This window comes from Lissotriton helveticus, chromosome 12, assembly GCF_964261635.1.
Source record: "Lissotriton helveticus chromosome 12, aLisHel1.1, whole genome shotgun sequence".
NCBI classification, from domain to species: Eukaryota; Metazoa; Chordata; class Amphibia; order Caudata; family Salamandridae; genus Lissotriton; species Lissotriton helveticus.
The window spans coordinates 656,267,713-656,289,322 of record NC_136073.1 but is presented as its reverse complement, the minus strand read 5'-3'; the positions used below and the strand labels follow the sequence as shown (position 1 = coordinate 656,289,322).

The 21,610-nt window shown below is 51.4% G+C and overlaps 1 protein-coding gene across 1 annotated transcript in view; it reads right to left on the bottom strand.

The window, feature by feature from the left end:
* RFWD3 (ring finger and WD repeat domain 3) overlaps positions 1–21,610 on the bottom strand; it is a 243,098-nt gene that overhangs the window by 46,941 nt on the left and 174,547 nt on the right. Inside the window, exon 11 of the mRNA XM_078671496.1 lies at positions 7,995–8,206. Coding sequence (XP_078527622.1) covers positions 7,995–8,206 — 212 coding nt within the window. The remainder of the gene's footprint in view (positions 1–7,994; positions 8,207–21,610) is intronic.

The following is a 21,610-nucleotide window of genomic DNA, read 5'->3' as shown; positions in this document are numbered from 1 at the left end:
TATATAACCTGGTGCTCCTGACGTGCTTAGTGACTACCTTTACTGAAGTATGATATGACTACTGGTACTCTACACCCAATGTAACCTACACCCTTTGTCACTTTTCCCTGCCGACAGGGCACTGACTGCTACCTCATATTCTATCGGCTGCCCACCAGTGCCATAATGTTCATTGCTGTAAGTCGTCTGCACCTATATTGGATCTAGTAATTCCATTAGTAGTTTAGTCCTAGTTGTATATTGTATATGTTGTAAGTTGCACCTTTAGCACTGTGATCCCTCACTCACGGATAGCTACCTCAACTAGCTGGTTATCATGTTAAACGACTTTCACTTCACTTTATCACTATGATGCACTGATTATTACCTCATTTACACCGCTACCTACCTCAATTATATGGTTATTATTGTATACTACTTCCATTAGTAGTTTAGTCCTAGTTGTATATTGTATATGTTGTAAGTTGCACCTATAGCACTGTGATCCCTCTCTCACGGATAGCTACCTCAACTATCTGGTTATCTTGTTAAACTACTTTCACTTCACTTTATCACTATGATGCACTGATTATTACCTCATTTACACTGCTATCTACCTCAACTATATGGTTATTATTGTATACTACTTTCATCTCGCTGTATCACTGAGTACCACCTCAACCATCTCGTCTACCTCACGCAAACTGCACCCAGCCATTCTCGACACCTGGACTACACCGCTACTATTCCGTACACTATGTTGTGTCAATTTGGCTCCACCTAAATGGTTTGCTACCTCTCAAATTTTGTACATTGTGTAAGCTGCATCTACACACTGCCTGACCTTGGATTGCCTCGACTGCTACCTCTATTCTTTTTGCTACTTTTGACCACGCACTAACGTCACTCCTGTGACCTCTAGCCCAACGGCTGACTGATTACTGTCGTCTTTTCTCCCACACCCATCCCTACAGCCACCCTAACATGGATCTCATCGGTAAGCACACATACAGAATCAACTACCCTCCCGCCCTCACCAAAAAAGCAGCTAAACGTTTTAAACATAGCCTCCTGAGGTCGCACCCTGAAACACCCGTGGCTGACTCCTACTTCTCACCGGGCAATGGAGCTCGGAACACTGATTTCATCTTCTACACCTCACGCATAGCCCAATGGAGAAAAGCATTTCTAACCTTACTTACCGTCTCAGCCACCAGGAAAACAGCTCATGGTATAACACTCTCAATCACACCTTCCCAACTCTTCCATGGCAGAACCACCATCACCATCTACAATAACGGGATTGTCCTAATTCAATCCACGGACAAGAACCTGGAAATACTAGACAACCTGTTCCCCAAGTTCAAAGAACACCTCTCCAAGATGCGGACCACCACCCAGAACCCCACCTGCACTATCATCACCCCCGATGACGCAGCCCCCACCCACAACACTACTAACATAGCTCAGCGCCGGATCGATACGCACCTCACCTCCTCCCACAGCACCCTAAACAATCACCCACCCGCTGTTGCCACCCCACGCTCCCCAAGCGCAGTCACCAATCTCTCCCCTTCATACACTAGCCTCCCCTCTAACATCACCCCCACCTCGACCCCCACTCATACCCCCCCCATCCCTCTCTCCCATGACATAACAACCCCCACCCACAACACCTCCTACCTAGATCAGCGCCAGAACGGCACGCGCAATGACAAATCCTACCCTTCGTTCCCCCCCACTCTCAACACCCAGGTGTGTACACCCCCTCCCATACCTCCTCGACACACCCACATTCTCGACTCCCCCACGCCCCCTTCCCCCCACGCTGCACCCCCCACGAACGCTTCTGAATACGCCACTGTACGGAGTTTATCTCCCCTCCCTCTCCCTCCCCCCCAAGGCAGATCCATCTCCTTCCCCAGCTCCCTCCCCACTCTCTCTCACGACACCCCCACAGAACATACCGCCTTTCTTACCTCAACATCCCCCCCTCCTCCCACTCTCAGCCCCCACTACCCTCCTGCCACCCCCACTGTCTTCAGCCTTCACTCTCTCTTTAAATCACCTACACCGTCCCCCACTGATGACACCACTTATGTCTCACACTCTCCACCTACTCCACCAACACCCATCGTCCACAAATATGCCCACACTCCGAATAACATCCCACTCATTATCACCGCAGAACCCTTCAACAACGCCAGCATATCCCCCCCTCCGATACCCTGCCCGCTTTCTAGCCCACTACTCAACCACTCACCAATCGCTCTCACCACCAACACCATCTCCATTACTCCTCTGGACCCGACCTTATCTACCCTCCAACAACTCAAAGAGGATCTCCTACAAGTCAAAAAGGATGTCCACGACATCAAAGACCTCCTCCTCTCACGGCCCAGCCTACCTCCCACCATCCCACTACCCTACAAACGACGCACCCCCCCTACATACACTCGCCTCAAACGATCCCCGAGATGGCCGACTATCCCCGTTCGCAATAACTCCCACCGCCCCCGCCGTGTCCTCAACTCACTGTCTGACCGCGACCTTTGCTCTCTCCTACACTCCTATGGCCCAGGTCCTGTAAAACACATATCCAACACACACATCCCCATACCCACAACTCACTCAAACCCTCTGAGGCTCCCAACCCATAGCAACAGAGTTTCCGTCCCTAGCAACCTCAGAAAAATCCCCCTCTCTCTAGAAGGTTCGACCACCCTTCTCACCCCCAAACTCAAATGCATCCTACTCAACTGCAGATCGGCCCAAAGACACTCCTCCGACATCGCTGATCTCGTCTCAGCAATGGAACTGGACCTAGCCATTCTGACGGAAACGTGGCTTACTGAAGCCTCTACCCCGATAATGGACATATTAGTCCCCCCCAATTATCACATCATTAGACTGGATAGGCCTGTCAAGACGGGCGGGGGAATTGCATGCATCTTTAGGAGCAACCTCTCCGTCACTAAAGCTGCCTCCCCCTCCCTCACCTCCTGTGAACTCCTCTGCCTCGATATCACCAGCGAGGGCAAACAAGTTTGTGCTTTACATCTCATCTATCACCCGCCTGGCGACAACCTCATATTCACCCAACAACTCATGGACACGATCACCTCCAATGCCGGTCGGCAGATCACCCAAATCTACCTGGGTGACTTCAACCTCCACTGGAATGATCAGAAAGACACAGAGGTGAACAGTCTCAAAACTCTCCTTAATGCGCTTGACCTCACCCAAATAGTTGATAGACCAACACACGACAAAGGCGCAATACTCGATCTCATCATCGCCAAGGAGGACTCCACCAAACTGGAGGCGATCGAACCTTGTGACTGGTCAGATCACCACATTATCACCTTCTCTATTAACGAAAAAGTTAAACCTAACCCGGTTCAGCCCACCAAATCCAAAATCTGGAAAAGGGACATGAAGAGTCTTAACCCCACTACGCTCCCTCCCCACCTCGACAATCTCCTCCTCCCCCCTCCAGGTGTCTCGGATGCCCAAGCACTGACCGACCACTACCTTGACTCTATGAAACTGATAGTCAATGAAGTCGCTCCACTGCAACTGAAGAGAGTCTCCAACAAAAGTTCTAACCCCTGGTACGATGGCAGACTCAATGACGACAAGCGCACTATGCGAATGGCAGAGCGTACCTGGAGATCTGACCCCTCATCACTGCATCTAAAGACGCTTAAAAAAAAGAGAAATGACTATTTCAGGAAAATAAAGCGCACAAAGTCTGACTTCTTTAGCCGTCTACTGGACCAAGCAAAAAACAGGCCAAGGAAACTGTTCGAACTAATCAAGACTCAAACAAAGGCACAACCCTTACAATCAAACAAAGCAACAAGCGACACCCCACACTGTGAAGCCTTCTCTGCTTTCTTTAAGCAAAAGACCGACAACATAAGAAATGACCTCGTCATGGACTTAAGCCGATTCCCCAATCACACCAGAATGTCCAACATTCAACCTAAAAACAATGCATCATGGCTGCACTTCGACAGCTACACGGAAGAAGATATATACAAGCTACTCTGCACCCTGAAGCCCTCTAATCACCTCACAGACCCTCTACCTGCTAATGCGTTAAAAGACTTCACCCCCTTGCTCCTCCCTCTTTGGACCAAAATCATCAACAGCTCCCTTCAACAAGGTCTCATCCCAGACTCCCTCAAGGTGGGGCAAGTCACGCCTATACTCAAGAAACCCACAGCCGATCCGTCTGACCTGAACAACTACCGGCCCATCACCAATATCCCCACCCTGGCCAAACTGCTGGAGAAATGTGTCCAAATCCAACTAACAAAACACATTGACCAATTTGACCTTCTCAACACTCACCAATCAGGCTTCCGAGCGAAACATAGCACGGAAACAGCTATGACACACATAATTGATGACGCCCTCCAAATCCTTGACCGCAATGATTCCTGTCTCCTCATCCTTCTTGACCTATCGTCAGCTTTTGACACGGTCAAACATGAGAACTTATTGGAGCTGCTAAGCACTAGAATGGGTCTCTCGGGAACTGTTCTCAAATGGTTTGCTTCTTTCCTTCATAACCGGTCGCAGAAGTTCAAGATCGACAATGTGCTATCTAAACCAGTGCCCGCAGACCTAGGTGTCCCACAAGGATCCTGCCTCTCCCCCACACTGTTCAACCTCATCATGGAACCACTCGCCACCTTGCTGCAAGCATCCAATGTTCAATTCCATATGTACGCCGATGACACACAACTCTACCTAAAGCTACAATCCCCGGAAGATATCAAACTACTGAATTCCACACTTAGCAACACTCAATCCTGGCTGGCCGTTAATCACCTCAAACTAAATGCGCTGAAAACTGAGTTCCTACTCATCTCACCCCCGGCGAAAACTTCCACCACCCAAACGTGGCTCAATAACCTAACAGCACTCAATGTCCAACCTACTATCGTGGACTCAGCAAAATCCCTAGGCATCACAGTTGACGCCAAGCTCAACATGCAACAGCACATTAGCATAGCCACAAAAGGGGCTAATTTCCATATCAACACACTGAGGAAACTCAAACCCTTCCTCCCTGCCAAAGACTTCCAAACTGCTGTACAAGCTTTAGTCATCCCTCGCATAGACTACGGAATTGTGGCCCTCAGCGGACTCCCGCTATCCACAACAGCACCCCTAAGAGCCTCCCTGAACGCTGCTGCGAGACTCATTACTGGCTCGAGAAAACATTCGCATATTTCCCCAGACCTAAAATCTCTAAAATGGCTGCCTTTTGAAGCCAGAATTCAACTAAAAATTGCAATAATGACACACTCGGCGGTGCACCACAAAGCACCCAACTACCTCGCGCAAAAGTTGTCTATATCAGGAGGGTCGAGATCCAATCGTAGTACAAAAAACCTACTTTTGAAGCCTAGTAGATTCCGGAAAGAAAAAACATACAAGCGCTCCTTCTCAGGAATGGCACCCAGGATCTGGAATGCGCTCCCTCCGGAAACGAGGCTCATCTCCTCCACGGCACTCTTCAAGAAAGAGGTGAAGAGAATCCTTCTGGCCAAGATCTCCTGAACATTACAGAGACTGGAACTGAGTCTCCGCATCGCGCTGTATCTCTGATCACCCTGCCCTTTGGCACTATCCTACTACCTAGAGGGGCACTACTACGCTACTCTCGTCCTATCGACCAATATATGCTACTCTTTGTTGGATTTATATGACTTGTTTACCTGACTGTATTTTGATAGGTTTTGATATGTTTCTGTACATTATTGTTATCTATGTTACTCTATGTTTATTGACCACTATATTGCTCCCATTATTATGTTCATTCCTGTTGCCCTTGCCCCTGTCTCTGTTAAGCGCTCTGATATCTGTAAGGATCTTGTTCGCGCTATATAAAACTTTGAATAAATAAATAAATAAATAAATAAATATGTTTTTTCATTCCGGAATCTACGAGGTTTCAGAAGAAGATTCTTTGTACTTCTAGTGGTTCTTGAGCCACTAGATATTGTCAGCTTCTGAGTGAGGTAGCCGGGTGAGTTGTGGTGTACAGCTCTGTGTGTCATGCAGACAATTTTCAGATGTATTCTGGCTTCAAAAGGTAGCCAGTTCAAGGATTTTAGGTCAGGGGAAATATGCGAGTGTTTTTTTGATCCAGTGATGAGTCTCGCTGCAGCGTTCAAAGAGGCTCTCAGGGGTGCAGTTGTGGATAGGGGGAGTCCGCAGAGGGCGACGCTACCGCAGTCTAAGCGAGGAATGACTAGGGCCTGTACTGCAGTTTGGAAGTCCCTGGCTGGGAGGAAGGGTTTAAGTTTCCTCAGGGTATTGATTTGGAAATTAGCTTCCTTAGTTGCCTTGCTGATATGTTGCTGCATGTTGAGATTGGCGTCAAGTGTTATGCCTAAAGATTTCGCTGAGTCCACAATGGTAGGTTGGACATTGAGTGCAGTTAGGTGCTTAAGCCAAGTTTGCGTGGTGGAGATTTTCGCGGGAGGTGAGTTCAGAAGGAACTCAGTTTTCAGAGCATTGAGTTTGAGGTGATTATCGGCAAGCCATGATTGGGTGTTTCTGACGGTTGAGTTCAGAAGTTTGATGTCTTTGGGGGATTGTAATTTGAGATATAGTTGGGTGTCGTCGGCGTACATGTGAAAGTGTACATTAGATGCTTGTAACAAGATGGTGAGAGGTTCCATGACCAGGTTGAACAATGTTGGGGATAGAGAAGATCCTTGTGGGACGCCTAATGTTACAGGCACTGGTGGGGACATCAAGTTGTTGCTCTTGAATTTCTGAGACCGGTTGTGCAGAAAGGAGGTGAACCACTTGAGAACAGTCCCAGATAGACCCATTCTGGTGTTTAACAACTCGAGTAAGTTCTCGTGTTTGACTGTGTCAAATGCTGAGGAGAGATCAAGAAGGATGAGGAGGCAGGTATCGTTTTGATCTAGGATTTGGAGTGCGTCATCAATTATGTGCGTCATAGCAGTTTCAGTACTGTGCCCTGCTCGGAAGCCTGGTTGATAAGGGTTGAGGAGGTCAAATTGATCAATGTGTTTAGTCAATTGGAGTTGTACGCATTTTTCCAACAGTTTGGCAAGGGTGGGAATATTGGTAATAGGACGGTAATTGTTTAGGTCAGTAGGGTCAGCTGTTGGTTTCTTGAGTATAGGTGTGACCTGTCCAACTTTGAGGGAGTCGGGGATGAGTCCTTGTTGAAGTGAACTGTTAATAATTTTGGTCCAGAGTGGGAGGAGTAATGGGATGAAGTCCTTTACAGCGTTGGCAGGAAGGGGGTCTGTGAGGTGATTAGAAGGTTTCAATGTGCTGAGCAGTTTGACAATTGTTTCTTCTGAGAAGGTGTCAAAGGATGAATGAAAAAGTTTCCAGGCCACTTTAGTTTAAGATTGATGATTTATCCCAACCCCCCTCTAGGGCCTTAGTATTCATTTGAAACCAAGTGAAATATATAAACAATTCTGAAACATGTAAAAAACAAATCTATTAATGATATAGATATATTTGGAGTAATTAAAGCAGCCAGGCCTTGGGCATAAGCCACCATCACAAATTGTATTTAATTGTGTGAAGTTTAATTGTGAAAACGAATCTTAAAAACAGTGATTATGAAATATTACATTAATAAGTATAATATATTCAATGTGAATTTGCAGTCTCCAACATGGCCGCTCTCATTCTAGATATCAGCCAGTCCATTATTTATGCCACAGTGCATGCTGAAATAGGAAGTGATGTAGTTCGCAGGTGATGTGACAAAGGCTTTGTAAGATGAAACATCTAACGCTATGCACTGTTTTTGTTCTAGTAGCTGATTAAATCAACGCAACCCTACTTGGAGTGCAGTTTCATGGAAATATATACACACACATATATTTACACATACAAACATACATATACATATATAATTCACAAAGTAAGCAAATGACTTTTCTGACCTGTGAGCATCTAATAATCGCCTCATTAACTAAAAAAATGTACTGACTCACCTGGTCTGTAGGTCACAAGGCAGTGTCGTGTGTTGCTTTCAGTCTGGATATCAGTACAACCTCCAGCTTCTAGTGGAAGTAGATGAGGTCGATACTGAGCATTATTCTGCTCCCAGAAGCAAGCGCCTTCAAGTGTACCAGCCAAGACTCCCCCACAAGGAAAAGCAGCAGAGGCCATGCGTGGCAGGTAAGACAACGACACAACTGGACACCTGCAAAAGCCACACAAAAACAACCTGAACACTGCTGCTTGACAACAAATTGAACTTTTAGTTTGCGCTCTGCCTTAATCATAAAAGCATCGCCTTGTTTTAAAAAGCAAACTCAATAAAAGTTAATTGAGGCACTGCAACACTGAACGATTACACTACTGGCCACTGAACTTGATGCACAAGTTACTACTTGTGTAACGATATATCTGTAAGAGACATTAGTTAGTGATAGATTCCTTACCTTAGAATATCCCCAGGCGTCAGACTAGATCCGGAGTTTTTTGCGTAGCAGTACCCTTGCGCGTCGGTAGGCGTCGTCTGCGGCTCCGCGTCCGTCGTCGTGGGCGCCGTGATGACGTCGTCGGAGTACTTAGACGCCGCCTCCGCGTGCTGACGTCAGTTCTTAGACACAGCTTTTCCGCGCCAGAAGCGCTGAGCCATGTTAAAAACCAACACTGGTGCCATTGAAACTAGGGCCCTGAAAGGGGATAACCCTAACCCTAGATATCGGTTCGCAGAACGGGGAGGATGGGTAGGTCGGTAAGGAATCTATCACTAACTAATGTCTCTTACAGATATATCGTTACACAAGTAGTAACTTGTGCATCTGAAAGAGACACGTTAGTGATAGATTCCTTACCTTAGAATAGATACCCCAGCAATACCAACCCCGGTGGTGGGTCTGTGAACCAATAATCACACCAGAAAGTCCTGGAGGACGGAACGGCCAAAGAAGCCGTCCCACCGGACTTGACTGTCCAGGCAGTAGTGTCTTGCAAACGTGTGCAGCGAGGCCCACGTAGCTGCCTGGCAAATGTCCTGCAAGGGCACTCCCCAGCCCAGGGCAGTTGTAGTCGCCGTGGCTCGGGTGGAATGAGCCCGCAATCCAACAGGGGGCTCCTTCTTAGCCAAGGAGTAACATGCCTGGATACACAAAATGATCCACCGAGAGATGGTCCTCTTGTGCACCGCTTTCCCCTACTTAGCGCCCACGTAACCAACAAAGAGTTGGTCATCCACCCGGAACTGGCATGTGCGATCCAAATAGAATGAAAGCGCACGTTTTGGGTCCAGACGGTGGAGCCGCTCTTCCTCTTTAGAGGGATGCGGTGGCGGAAAGAAGGTGGGCAAGGTGATAGACTGCCCGATGTGGAAGGCCGTGACAACCTTGGGCAGGAAAGATGGCTTAGTACGCAACACAAACTTGTCCGGATGGACAGAAAGGAAAGGAGGAGTACATGAAAGGGCCTGGAGCTCACTCACTCTTCTGGCAGAGGTGATGGCAACCAGGAAAGCAGTCTTCAAAGTGAGAAGACGGAGAGGACAGTTGTGAAGAGGCTCAAAGGGAGCGCACATCAGAAATGTAAGAACACGGTTCAAGTCCCACTGAGGCATCACAAATGGAACAGGAGGGAACGTGTGTGTGATGCCCTTCAGAAATCGATTTACAATAGGGGACTTGAACAAAGAAGGTTGATCAGGCAGCCTTAGGAAGGCTGAAAGGGCAGAAAGGTAGCCCTTGATAGTGCCCAGAGCAGAGCCCTGCTGAACAAGAGAAAGAAGGAAGAGAAGAACCTCAGAGAGAGGGGCAGCAAGAGGATACACAGCCTTTGCTGTGCACCATGCCACAAATCTGTTCCACCTGCAGCCGTATACCGACTTTGTGGAGGGACGCCTGGCTGCCAGAATGACATTACAGACTTCAGGAGGCAAGTCAAATGGCCTCAACTGTCGCCGCTCAATCTCCAAGCATGGAGGTGGAGACTGGACAGGTTCGGGTGGAGGACCGTCCCCTGCTGCTGCGACAGAAGGTCCTCCTGAAGAGGCAGACGAACCGGGGGATCGACTGACATACTGAGTAGCTCTGGATACCAGTACCTTCGTGCCCAGTCCGGAGCCACAAGGATGACTTGGGCCCGGTCGCGCTTGATCTTCTTCAGCACTCTGGGCAGAAGTGGTATAGGCGGAAAGGCGTACAACAGACCGCAACTCCACTCGCGACGAAAAGCGTCTCCGAGCGAGTGCCGCCTTGGAAATTCCAACGCGCAGAACTGATGACATTGCGCGTTCTCTTCGGTGGCGAATAGATCTAACCAAGGCTCTCCCCACTGCTGAAAGAGGCCTTGCGCCACGTCCGAGTTCAGACGCCATTCGTGATCCATCATGCACCGCCGGCTGAGCTCGTCCGCCCTGGCGTTTAGAGAACCTGCCAGGTGTTGAGCCACCAGGGTCACGCCCTGGCGTTCCAGCCACTGCCAGAGGCGCAGAGCCTCCTGGCAAAGAGTCCACGACCCCACCCCGCCCTGTTTGTTGCAGTACCACATGGCGGTGGTGTTGTCCGTGAACACCTGCACTACACTCCCCCGGACAGAGGGGAGGAATGCCTTCAGTGCTAGACGAATCGCCCGCAACTCCAAAAGGTGGATATGGAGCCGGGCCTCCGCCGGAGACCAGAGGCCTCTGATCTCCGCCTCTCCCATGTGGCCTCCCCAGCCCTGGAGGGACGCATCCGTCACAACTACGTGCTCCGGTTGGGGAAGGGAGAGGGATCTGCCGCTGACCCAATCGCAGTCCATGAGCCACCACTGCAGCTGTCTCGCAGTGCCCTCCGAGATCAGGACGTGGTCGGACAGGTTGCCCTGATGCTGGGCCCACTGAAACTTCAGGTCCCACTGCAGAGCCTGCATCCGCCACCTGGCGTGATGCACCAGAAGGATGCAAGAGGCCATCAGCCCCAGAAGCCGCAGCGTCAACCTGACCGAGACCCGGGATAAAGGCTGAAAGAGTGGAATCAGAGCCTGAATATCCCGGATCCGCTGTTCGGGAGGATAAACCCGAAACTGCGCCGAGTCGAGAACCGCTCCGATGAAGAGGAGCTTCTGAGAGGGACACAGGTGTGACTTCGGCACATTGATGGAAAACCCCAGCTGGTGCAGGTGGTCTGCCGTCGTCTGGAGGTGGCTGACGACTGTCTGGGGCGAGCCCGCCTTCAACAGCCAGTCGTCGAGGTAGGGGGAAGACTGAAACCCCTAACCTGCGCAGATGAGCTGCGACCACCGCCATCACCTTTGTGAACACCCGTGGGGCGCTGGTAAGGCCGAAGGGGAGCACGGTAAACTGAAAGTGCTCGTGGCCAACCGTGAACCGTAGGTAGCGCCGGTGGGCCGGCAAGACAGGGATGTGGAAATAAGCGTCCTGCAAGTCCAACGCTACCATCCAGTCTCCTGGGTCCAGGGCAGCTAAGACCTGAGCCAGTGTCAGCATTTTGAACTTCTCCTTCCGGAGGAAGCCGTTGACGTTCCTTAGGTCCAAGATAGGGCGTAGGCCCCCTTTGCCCTTCTTGGGTACCAGAAAGTAGTGGGAGTAGCAATCACATCCTACTTCTGGCCCAGGAACGTGCTCGATGGCCCCCTTGGCCAAGAGGGCCGTAACTTCCTCCTGCAGAAGCCGCAAATGATCCCCCGATACGCAGTGGTTCTGCGGTGGCATGGCTGGAGGAGTCGCCTTGAAGGGGAGGGAGTAGCCCCTTCGGACGATTTGCAGCACCCACCTGTCCGATGTGACAGTGCGCCAGTGGAGGAGGTGATGGCGAACCCTGTCCCCCACTGGCGTCACATGGGCCTGAAAGCACGGACTAGGAGGGTTTTGAGGCGGATGCTGCGGGGGAAGGTGTGGACTGACCTCGCCGTTGTCCCCGACCGCCGCTACGGCGGTTTCCACGGCCGCCACTGCGTTGGGTATTACCTTGCGGAGCGTGGCAGGCAGCACGTGTGGGTGCACCCCTTCCATGGCCACGAAAGGAGTTAAAGGCAGCCGATTGCTGGCGCAGGGCCGAGAGGCCCAAGGACTTGGCCGTAGCCCTGGAGTCCTTAAAGCGCTCAAGCGCATGTTCTGCCTTGTCGCCAAAAAGGTGACGGCCATCAAACGGCATGTCCATGAGTGTATTCTGGACATCGGCCGAGAAGTTGGCGAACCTTAACCAGGCGTGGCGACGAATCGCCACCGTCGTTGCCATCGCTCTGCCCAGAGAGTCGGTGGTATCCAGTCCACACCGGATAGAATAACGCGCTGCATCTCGGCCTTCCACAAGGGCTTGGCCGAGTTTAGCCCGTACCTCCAACGGGCATTCTGGCAGCACGTCCGCGACCGTATCCCACAGAGAATGGGTGTAGCGGCCCAAGAGGCATGCGGTGTTGGAAGACCGCAGTCCCAGACTAAGGGAGGAGAATACCTTTTTGCCGTATTGCTCATACCTCTTGGATTCCCTGTTAGGCGGAGCCGACGGGAATGCGGTCTGGGAATTGGAGGCCTGGATCACCAGGCTCTCAGGGGTGGGGTGGGTGGACAGGAAACAAGCGTCGCCCGGGGCCGGGCGGTGGCGTCTGGCCACGTTCCTATCTACAGGCGAACCTGTAGCGGGCCTGGACCAAGTGCCCAAAAGAACGTCGGTTAAGGCCTCGTTAAACGGCAGCAGAGGCTCGGCTGAGCATGACTGCGGCTTAAGGACCTCAGTGAGGAGGTTAGTCCTCACGGGCGAGACGGGGAGCTCAAGGCCGAAGGCCTTGGCCGCCCTCATCAACACCACACTGTAGGTTGCCCCCTCCTCCGTAGCCACGGTAGGAGGCGAGACAAAGCCAGTGTCCGGCGAAGTGTCCAGACCACTGGCATCCCCAAGTCCACCTGTCCAGTCCTCCTGGGACTGACATTCACATCAACAAAAGGTCTCTGTTCCCAGATACCTGAGAGCCTAGCCAGTCACTATAAATCCAGTCGCAACGTTCAATGGGGTTGGTCTGGATGGTATAGTAGAAAGAAAAGGAGAAATTGCTCTTTTTCTAGGTGTCCCCTCACTCACCAGGGTTGCCCCATGGTGACATGCTTCATCATTGGGGCCATCCCAGTCCTCTACGGGCTGGGGCGTGCTGCGACTCACGAACTACGCAGGAGCACTTGTATTGACTATGTGTGGTGCGGGTGTGATAGTGGAGTGGACTACGTTATGTGTTTAAAAATACCTGCCCAGTAGGTTTTCAATAGACTTTATTCGTGCCTCTAGGTGGTAGTATTAAAAATGGGGTGGAAAAAAAGGGATCCTAAACGTAATGTGTTAAGGTGTACCTATCAACTCCTGTCAACATGTTTCGTGCATACCCCAAGCACTTCTTCGGGACTACACAGGGACCAGCCCTGTGTTCGCCACTCCTTAGCTCTGCAATGAGTTATTTCTAGTAATATGCTGCAATCTATAATTTAGTGCATGCAAGAATACCTACGTATTTATTCCGAAACACGTGGTTCATGTAATGGGACCTAACTGTGCCCCATGGACTCAGAGGGGTTCAGTATCCCAGCAGATTTGCTCTCAGGATACCTCCCTCTTGCAGACAGCTACTAGCGTCCCTCCGGTCCGTATCACACCCGCACCACACATAGTCAATACAAGTGCTCCTGCGTAATTCGTGAGTCGTAGCACGCCCCAGCCCGTAGAGGACTGGGATGGCCCCAATGATGAAGCATGTCACCATGGGGCAACCCTGGTGAGTGAGGGGACACCTAGAAAAAGAGCAATTTCTCCTTTTCTTTCTACTATACCATCCAGACCAACCCATTGAACGTTGCGACTGGATTTATAGTGACTGGCTAGGCTCTCAGGTATCTGGGAACAGAGACCTTTTGTTGAATATAGTATTTGGAGGGTGAGCCTTAGCTATTTTCTTCCCTCTAACTCCCTTTTTCTTTAGTACTGACATTCACTTGTCAGAGGGTCCTCAGACCCCTCCCATGCTCCTCATCACCCATCTCCTGGTACTCCGGGTTAGCAAATGATGGGGCCGGTTCATGGAAAGTGAACTCTCCGAACGGCGTCGAATGCGGCGCCGTTCCGATGTCGGAACCGGGCCGAGGGAGGCATCGGGGACGGCGCCAGGGGTGACACCTGAGGGAGCGTTGCCGGGGAGGTAGTTAAGTCCACCGGCGACGACCCGGATCCGGATCCAGTGGGGGCCTACGGCGCCGGGCCCGAAGGCGCCTGGGCCGAAGCACCCGACGGCGTCTGGCCCGAAGCCCCCGACCCGCTAGGGCCCCCAGACAGGTCCACTGGGCCCGAAGGCGCTGCGGAGCCCGTCGGAGGAGTGAGGGACCTCATGGCCATGAGGGACCTCATGGCCATGAGGGACCTCATGGCCATGAGGGACCTCATGGCCATGAGGAACCGCTCGATCTCCGGCGTCCCGCGCGGCCCAGAGGGTATGGCGACGTCTGCGACTCCAACGGAGCCGCGTGGGCGGTGCCACCTGAACCCCCGGCCGCGTTGCGCGAGCGTCGGGGGGAGTCGGAAGAGCGATGACGTCTCTTCGACTTCTTATGCTTACCTGACGACTTCGACCCTGAGGAGTGATGTCGACTCCCGAAGCTCCGATGGCTCCTCTCCCGCGACAGGTCCCTCGACCTCCGTAAGGACCGGGACCGTTCTCGGCGCGGGCCGACTGCCGGAGTTCGAGCCGCTTGCGGGGCTGCTCCAGCCTTCGAAGTCAGGGCCCAGCAGTCGAACAGGTCTTGTCGTCGTGGTCGACGCCGAGACAGTGGAGACATCGACGGTGAGGGTCGGTGACAGACATCAGCCGGTCGCAATTCTCACAGGGCTTAAAACCTGGCATCCCTACCGGCACCGTTCGGAGTCGAAGACTTCGAAAAAGAATGGTTCAAAAGAGATCAAAAAGTTTAGTCAAAAAAGACTAAGGTACCACTTTTTCTGGATCTGCGCTGCTGGCGCGGAAAAAAGAAGAACTGATGTCAGCACGCGGAGGCGGCGTCTAAGTACTCCCCGTGTCTCTTTCAGATATACTTTCATGCTAGACCAGACACCAGTCTCTCAAGTGAGAATGCCTTTGAAAAATATGTTTAAAAAAAAATCCATAGGGGGAGGAGCCTAGCTCGCGACCGAGATGGCCGCGCTTTAGCTCGGCTCCGTTCGCCCGCCTGTATTTTCACATTTATCCTGCTGTTATCCTGCCCCGGGAAGCCCTCTTTGCTGTGTGGTAGTGCTACGACGCCCTGAAGGCACTTACCTCTTGTTTCGGTTATCCTGGCTGCTGTGGATCCGGTGCAGTGCCCCCGATTGAATTGGGGCGTCGGAGGCGGACTGGCCTGGATCTTCTTGCCGGCTCCCGGGCCGGACGGAGCCTGCGGTGCTGCCCTTCGGGACGCGGTGGAGGTGGTCGGAAGGCCGTTGTTCGTGTGGGCCGGAGGTCCTTCCTGGCTGATTCCCGTGGGGTGGAGGCCTTTGGTGGAGGCGCTGCCTTCCATTGCCGGAGCTCCTCGTGTATCCGGCTTGCTCCCCCTTTGTTCTCCGGCCCGGCCATTTTGATTTTGCCGTCCGGACTCGGAGAACGGGACCGGCGGCGTTGGGTGGCCGGTGAGGTCCCTTTCTTCTGGTGGCCCCCCTTCCTGCCCGGGGTGCTCTGCCGCTGGTCGGCGCGACTACACTTGCCTTGCCGTCGCCCCGGCGGAGGTTGGCGGCCGCGCGGCCTTGTTGGGCTCTCAAATGGCGACCGACCCCAATTGTCTTGGCCGGGCCTGGACGAGCGCTGGAGGCCCGCCGCGTGGCCCGGGTGACGAATACTGTAAAGGTTTTCCTACACTTAAAGAGGTCCTGGATGCCCTGCTCTCCTGGCGACTCTTGGTGGCCGCGCCTGTCATTACTTCGGAGATGGTTCCTCGCTACGGGCCTCCCGGGCCCCCACGGCCGGATGTGGCTTTGCCGTTGCGGGGTGCGGCTGGAATTATCCTGGCAGAATTGGCCCCGGCTACGACCGCGTCCATGGGTGTGCGGAACTTGATGGTGCCTCCTCCTCCGGCTCTGCCTCCTTTGCCTCTGGCCCGGGAGCTGGATTTTACTCGGCCTGACCTTCATGACTCTCCCGGTTCCTTTTTGCCGCCGCTGCCCGGCGATCTCTCCTGTGCTGGCCCAGATGGGTCGGTTTCTTTGGACATATCCTTGGACCTGTGCCTGCATCGTTTGCTATACTTCGTGACTTTCCTGGATCTTCCGTGTTGTCCTTCACGTGTATTTTCTGGACTGCCGTTGGATTTTCCTGCTGTCTGCCTTCTGTTCTTCGTGGCCTGGACCTCGCTGGATCGGACTGTTCCCACTTTGGACAAACAGGGACAGGGCTGATGTGCACTGGCATCTGCGTGCGGTAGTCTTGTACTGGTTTGGATGGTCAACGTGTCCTGGTATGGTTATGTGTGACTGTTTGGTGCTCTTGGACTGTAACCTGACAATCTTTGGCTTCCCGGGGTCTTGGACCTTCGACTCAGGCGGGTGGCCGGGTGCGTTTCCTCCTGTTTCCCGGCCCTCCCCCGTGTATGTGTATGTATGTGTCTCCCATCCCGTGTTCCCTTCCCGTTTTTGTCTTCTGTTTCCGACTTCACTTTGCTCCGCTATATTTCGGGTTCTAATTAGGGCGACAGGCACGCTGCGGGGGGTAGGCCGTAGCCTTCTGCAGGGGTGCAGGGTGGGCTTAGGGGTGGGTGGGGGGGGTCTGTCTCTATTGGGGGGTCTTTTTCCCCCCTTATTTCTTCCTTTTTTTGTTCTATGGCTCTTGTGTATTCACCTTTTCGGGACTCTTCTCCTCATGTGTCCCCCTGGGGAGTTTCTGTGGCGTTCGTATTCCGGTGTGTGTCTGATTGTGGCACGCTGGTTATTTTGGTATCGACTTTTTGATATATCACTTGCCGGGTCATGTTGTTCTGTCTTGTCTCCTGGGGGTGCGTGATTTGGTGGGAGTCCCCTCTTTTGTCCCCTTTTTCCCTCTTCCCCTTCCTCCTTTATGGGGGTCTCTTTATTTCCGTTGGGGTTCGTATCGTATTGTATTTTGCAATGGGGGCCTTTTTGGTTCTGTCTCCTCATTTTGGGTGGGGGCGGTGAAGGGTGAGCGCGGTTTGACTGATGCCATTGTAGCTTCTCTGTACTCCGATTATGTGTATATTCTTTGGTAGCTATGTTTGTATGGCTTATTGTTTCATCCTGTGTTCATAAAATGGCGGCTTGCCGCGGCCCCTCCCTTGTTGTTTCTTCCACGGCCCATTATTCTTCTGTTCCCCCGCCCCGTATTAGAAAATTAACCTTTTGTTATCCTGTTTGTGCTGATTACTCGATGGCCTTTGTGGTTTCTCCTGTGCTCCTGGTTCCATATCCTGTGAAGAACCTATTCTCCTTTGCTACGTTTTTTTACCGTGTGGTGGCCGGCCCGTGGGGTTGTAGGCCCGTATTTGTGAGCTTTCTTTGTACAATAAAGGTTTTAAAAAAAAAAAAAAAAATCCATAACCACAGATGGAAAAACAGAATCGTTAGTATTTTCGGGAGCAGTTTTCTTGTTTTTATTTATGTGCATTTTATGTTGGTAGGGGAGACTATTCACAGGGAAATAAACACAAGACAGCAACAGAAAGCTAAGCAATGGGCACAGAAGGAGAAAAAAGGGGCAAAGTTGGATTGAGGAGAGAAAAGAAGAGCAAGGACTGACTCCGGAAGGGAGCAATGGGTTAAGTAGAGGAGGCTGCTGAATACCTAGAACAAAAGTGGAACAGTTGTCCAAGTAGAAGGAGGGGCACAGGAGCGGGAACAGGTAGGGGCTCACCTGTGGAAGGAATCAAAGGAGGCAGGAAAGGGTGTAAGAGTTAAAATAAATGCAATGGTAGGTACAAATGAAAATAGTTGTTTATTGGGGTTTCACCCACAGAAAGAGAGAATAAGCAATCCATTTAGTCAAAATAGGCATTTATCTGGTTGAGTTCTTCAACAGAGACAATGCCTTTTTAAATAAACTTATAATATAGTGGTCCATTTGAGGTCTGTAGGAAGCTGGCTCTTTATGTGATATACCAAAAATCTGATATGCCGTGTAGAGTCCAGGGGTTCCCTTACTAGTGGACAAGGGCTTGCTATTCGATCCCAAAGTGCTCCATTAGGGGGTAGTGTGGTTGAGCAGCCTTCGGGCCTACTTAGGACTATGGCGGTGGTGGTGCGGGCACTGACACACCAGCTGTCCGATTGACCTATTACAAGTTGGGCAGTCGGACTGCCATGGGACCGTCACAACCCACAGGTATCAGAGATCCTTTGCAATGCCGCTGCGGCCCGCCAAGCACATTCAGAGTTTTCACAACATCAGGTTCACCATTCTGCTGACCACCGAATCCTCCAATGCAGCAACTGCCCAGGAGGAGGTCACTGTGCTCCAGGAGGCCAAATCCGTCTCCCCGCCAAGTGAGAAGACACCATGAAAAACTGGAGCCGCCCTGCATCTATACCAGGAGCACCGGACAGCTTACAGAAACCAAAGCTAGTTTGAGTCCACTCCGGTCTCCAACGCCGCAAAGACCGAGCAGCCAACGAGGGACATCAGCACAGCAGAGGCCAGCACCGTGAGTGGCTTAGCTGTTCTGTTTTGTTCCCCTTTGCAGGCCTAGCCAAGAACCTTCGGCACCTTTGATGCAACAGCCATCCGCCAACCAAAATGAATAGTTTACCTGTCGGTGTACTTTTGCAGCTTGAAGATCTTTCTGGATTCACTATGCTGTGCATATTCCGCAATCTGGTGATTGGGTCCGGAATCGTAGTCTTTTTTCTCTCTTTTTTTTTTTTTTTTGTCGTAGCCCAGGTGGGCGTCGACGTCCCACCATTTGGTGCACCTTCGGTGATGTCGGCGTGCTTCCGGCGGAAGCTACCACCCTTGGGCGCCATCTTCGGATTCTTTTTTCTGTCTCTTTTCCCTTTTTTGTCTTTGTAGTGAATCCATGGCTATGTTTGTTAGTCGTTTTTCAACGTTAGTCTTTCCACGTATCATGTAATTGTTCCAACTTGCTTTCTTTTCCATCTGTTTCCACCCTCTTTTCCAGCCTCATCTTTCTGGCGGAGGCGGGTGGGTTCGCTAGTGAATCCAGAAAGATCTTCAAGCTGCAAAACTACACCGACAGGTAAGAAACTATTCGTTTTGCAGCGTGAATCTTTCTGGATTCACTATGCTGTGCATAGATTTTGTAGCGGTTTTCGTTACTTTTGTGGCAGTTGGGTGGAAGATGAGCGTTGATTGTTGAAAATATGTTGAAGCACTTTTTGCCCTACTTGTGCTTCTTTGTTCATCTGTACATCCACGCAATAGTGCTTAGTGAAAGTGTGCACTGAAGCCCATGTTGATGCCAGGCATATGTCCTGAATTGGTGTGTTGGCCAGAAAGGCAATTGTTGCTCCTTTCTTCCTGGTGGAGTGGGCCTGTGCCCCTCCTATTAGCTCCTGGCCAGCTTGTTTGTGGCAGAATTGAATGGTCTGTCCGATCCATCGAGCTATGGTGTTTTTAGTTACTGGTTTGCCCATGTAACTGTTTGCGAAGGACACGAAGAACTGTTTTGTCTTCCTGTGCTCCTTCGTTCTTTCAATGTAGTGCATCACAGCCCTTCTTGCGTCTAGGGTGTGGAGCGACCTCTCAGCGCTTGTGGTGGGGTTTTGGAAGAAGCTAGGGATCTGAATACTCTGATTCATGTGGAATCTTGACACCACCTTTGGCATGAAGTGAGGGTCAGTTCTCATCACGACCCTGTCACTGTGTATCTGGATGTAGGGTTCCTGCAGTGTGAGTGCCTGCAGCTCGCTCACCCTTCGTAGCGAGGTGATTGCTACCAGAAAAGCCGTCTTCATTGTCAACATTTGCAGTGATGCTTTATGGATGGGTTCGAAAGGTGCTTTCATGAGCTCCGTCAGTACCACATTTAAGTTCCAGGCCGGTGGCGGCATTTTTTTGGGCGGCACTATTCTTTTAGCTCCTTCCAGGAATCTTTTTACGACTTGGGATGTGAAGAAGCTTCTCCCTGTTTCTCCTCTTGTGTATGCCACAATCGCTGCCAGGTGCACCCTCGGCGAGGATGAGCTTAGCTTAGCCTTAATTAGGTGCGTGAGATACCTTAGCACGGTGGATTCCTTGGTCAGTTTCCTTTGGAGCTGTTTCTTGCAACACCATTGAGTGAATCTTTTCCATTTTTCCCCATAGCACTTGCGTGTGCTGGGCCTTCTTGCCTCTCGCAGCACCCGCAGGGTGCTCTCTGGTAGTTTTAGGTGTGCGAATTCTAAGTCCTCAGGAGCCAGGCTGAGAGGTTGAGGCTCTCTGGCTCTGGGTGTAGGATTTCTCCGTTTTCCACGGAGAGTAGGTCTCTTCTTTTTGAGAACTTGTGGGGGGGGGGCCCTGCGCCATCTCCATTATCAGAGAGAACCAGGTCTGTCTGGCCCATTGTGGTGCCACAAGGATGAGCGTCATGTTGCTCTTCATGCATTTGTTGAGAACCCTGGGGATCAGAGGTATCGGGGGGAAAAGCGTAGGCAAATGTTTTTGACCAGCTTATCCATAGGGCATTCCCCTGGGACAGTGCCTCTGGTTGCCTGGTTGCAAAGTATTGGCATTTTGCATTCCGGTGTGTTTCAAATAGGTCTATTGTTGGGGTGCCCCATTTCCTGAATAGACTCTGTTTCCTGACTGTTGAGTTGCCATTCGTGGGACGCTGAAGCCTGCCTGCTGAGCCAATCCGCTTCTACATTGTCCTTCCCTGGCAGGTGTATGGCTAGCAAGTCTATTTGTAGTGGTATAGCCCATTTCCATATCTCCTGTGCCAAGTTTGACAGAGGGAACGATTGAGTTCCCCCCTGTTTGTTTATATAAAACATCGTTGTGGTGTTGTCTGTTTGTATTAGCACCTTCTGGTTGTATAGGTGTTTCTGAAAGGCCTTGAGGGCTAGCAACACCGTTTTCAGTTCCAGGTAGTTGATGTGCCTGACTGCGTCTGTAGGGCTCCACAGACCCCTCACTCTGAGCCTGTTCATGTGTGCGCCACACCCCTTCTGGGATGCGTCTGTGGTGATGGTCACTGTTGGGTCCGAAGGTGTTAGAGGTTTCCCTTCTGTTATTCTCTCCTTGGTCCACCACCTTATCTCTTCCTGCACCCTGTGCGTTACAACCACTAGATCCTCCCAACTTCCTGTAGCTTGTGACCATTATTGTTGCAGCCACTCTTGGAGTGGTCTCATTTGCAGGCGTACATTGGGGACCAGGTGTATGCATGATGCCATCATCCCCAAGATCTTGCTCACAGTCCTCACTGTCAGAGCTCGCCCCTTCTGGTAGTGACGTTTCTCCCTCAACAGACTGAGCGTTCTCTTCTCGCTCGGTAGGACTCTGCATTGGACTGTGTCGATCTGGGCTCCCAGGAAGATCTTCACCTGCTCTGGTTCCATCGAGCATTTTCCCCAGTGTATGGAGAACCCCAGGTTTGCTAGCGTTCTTGTCACCTGTTCTGCATGCTCTTTGCATGTCCTGTAACAGCTTGCCTTTACCAGCCAGACGTCGAGGTAGGGGT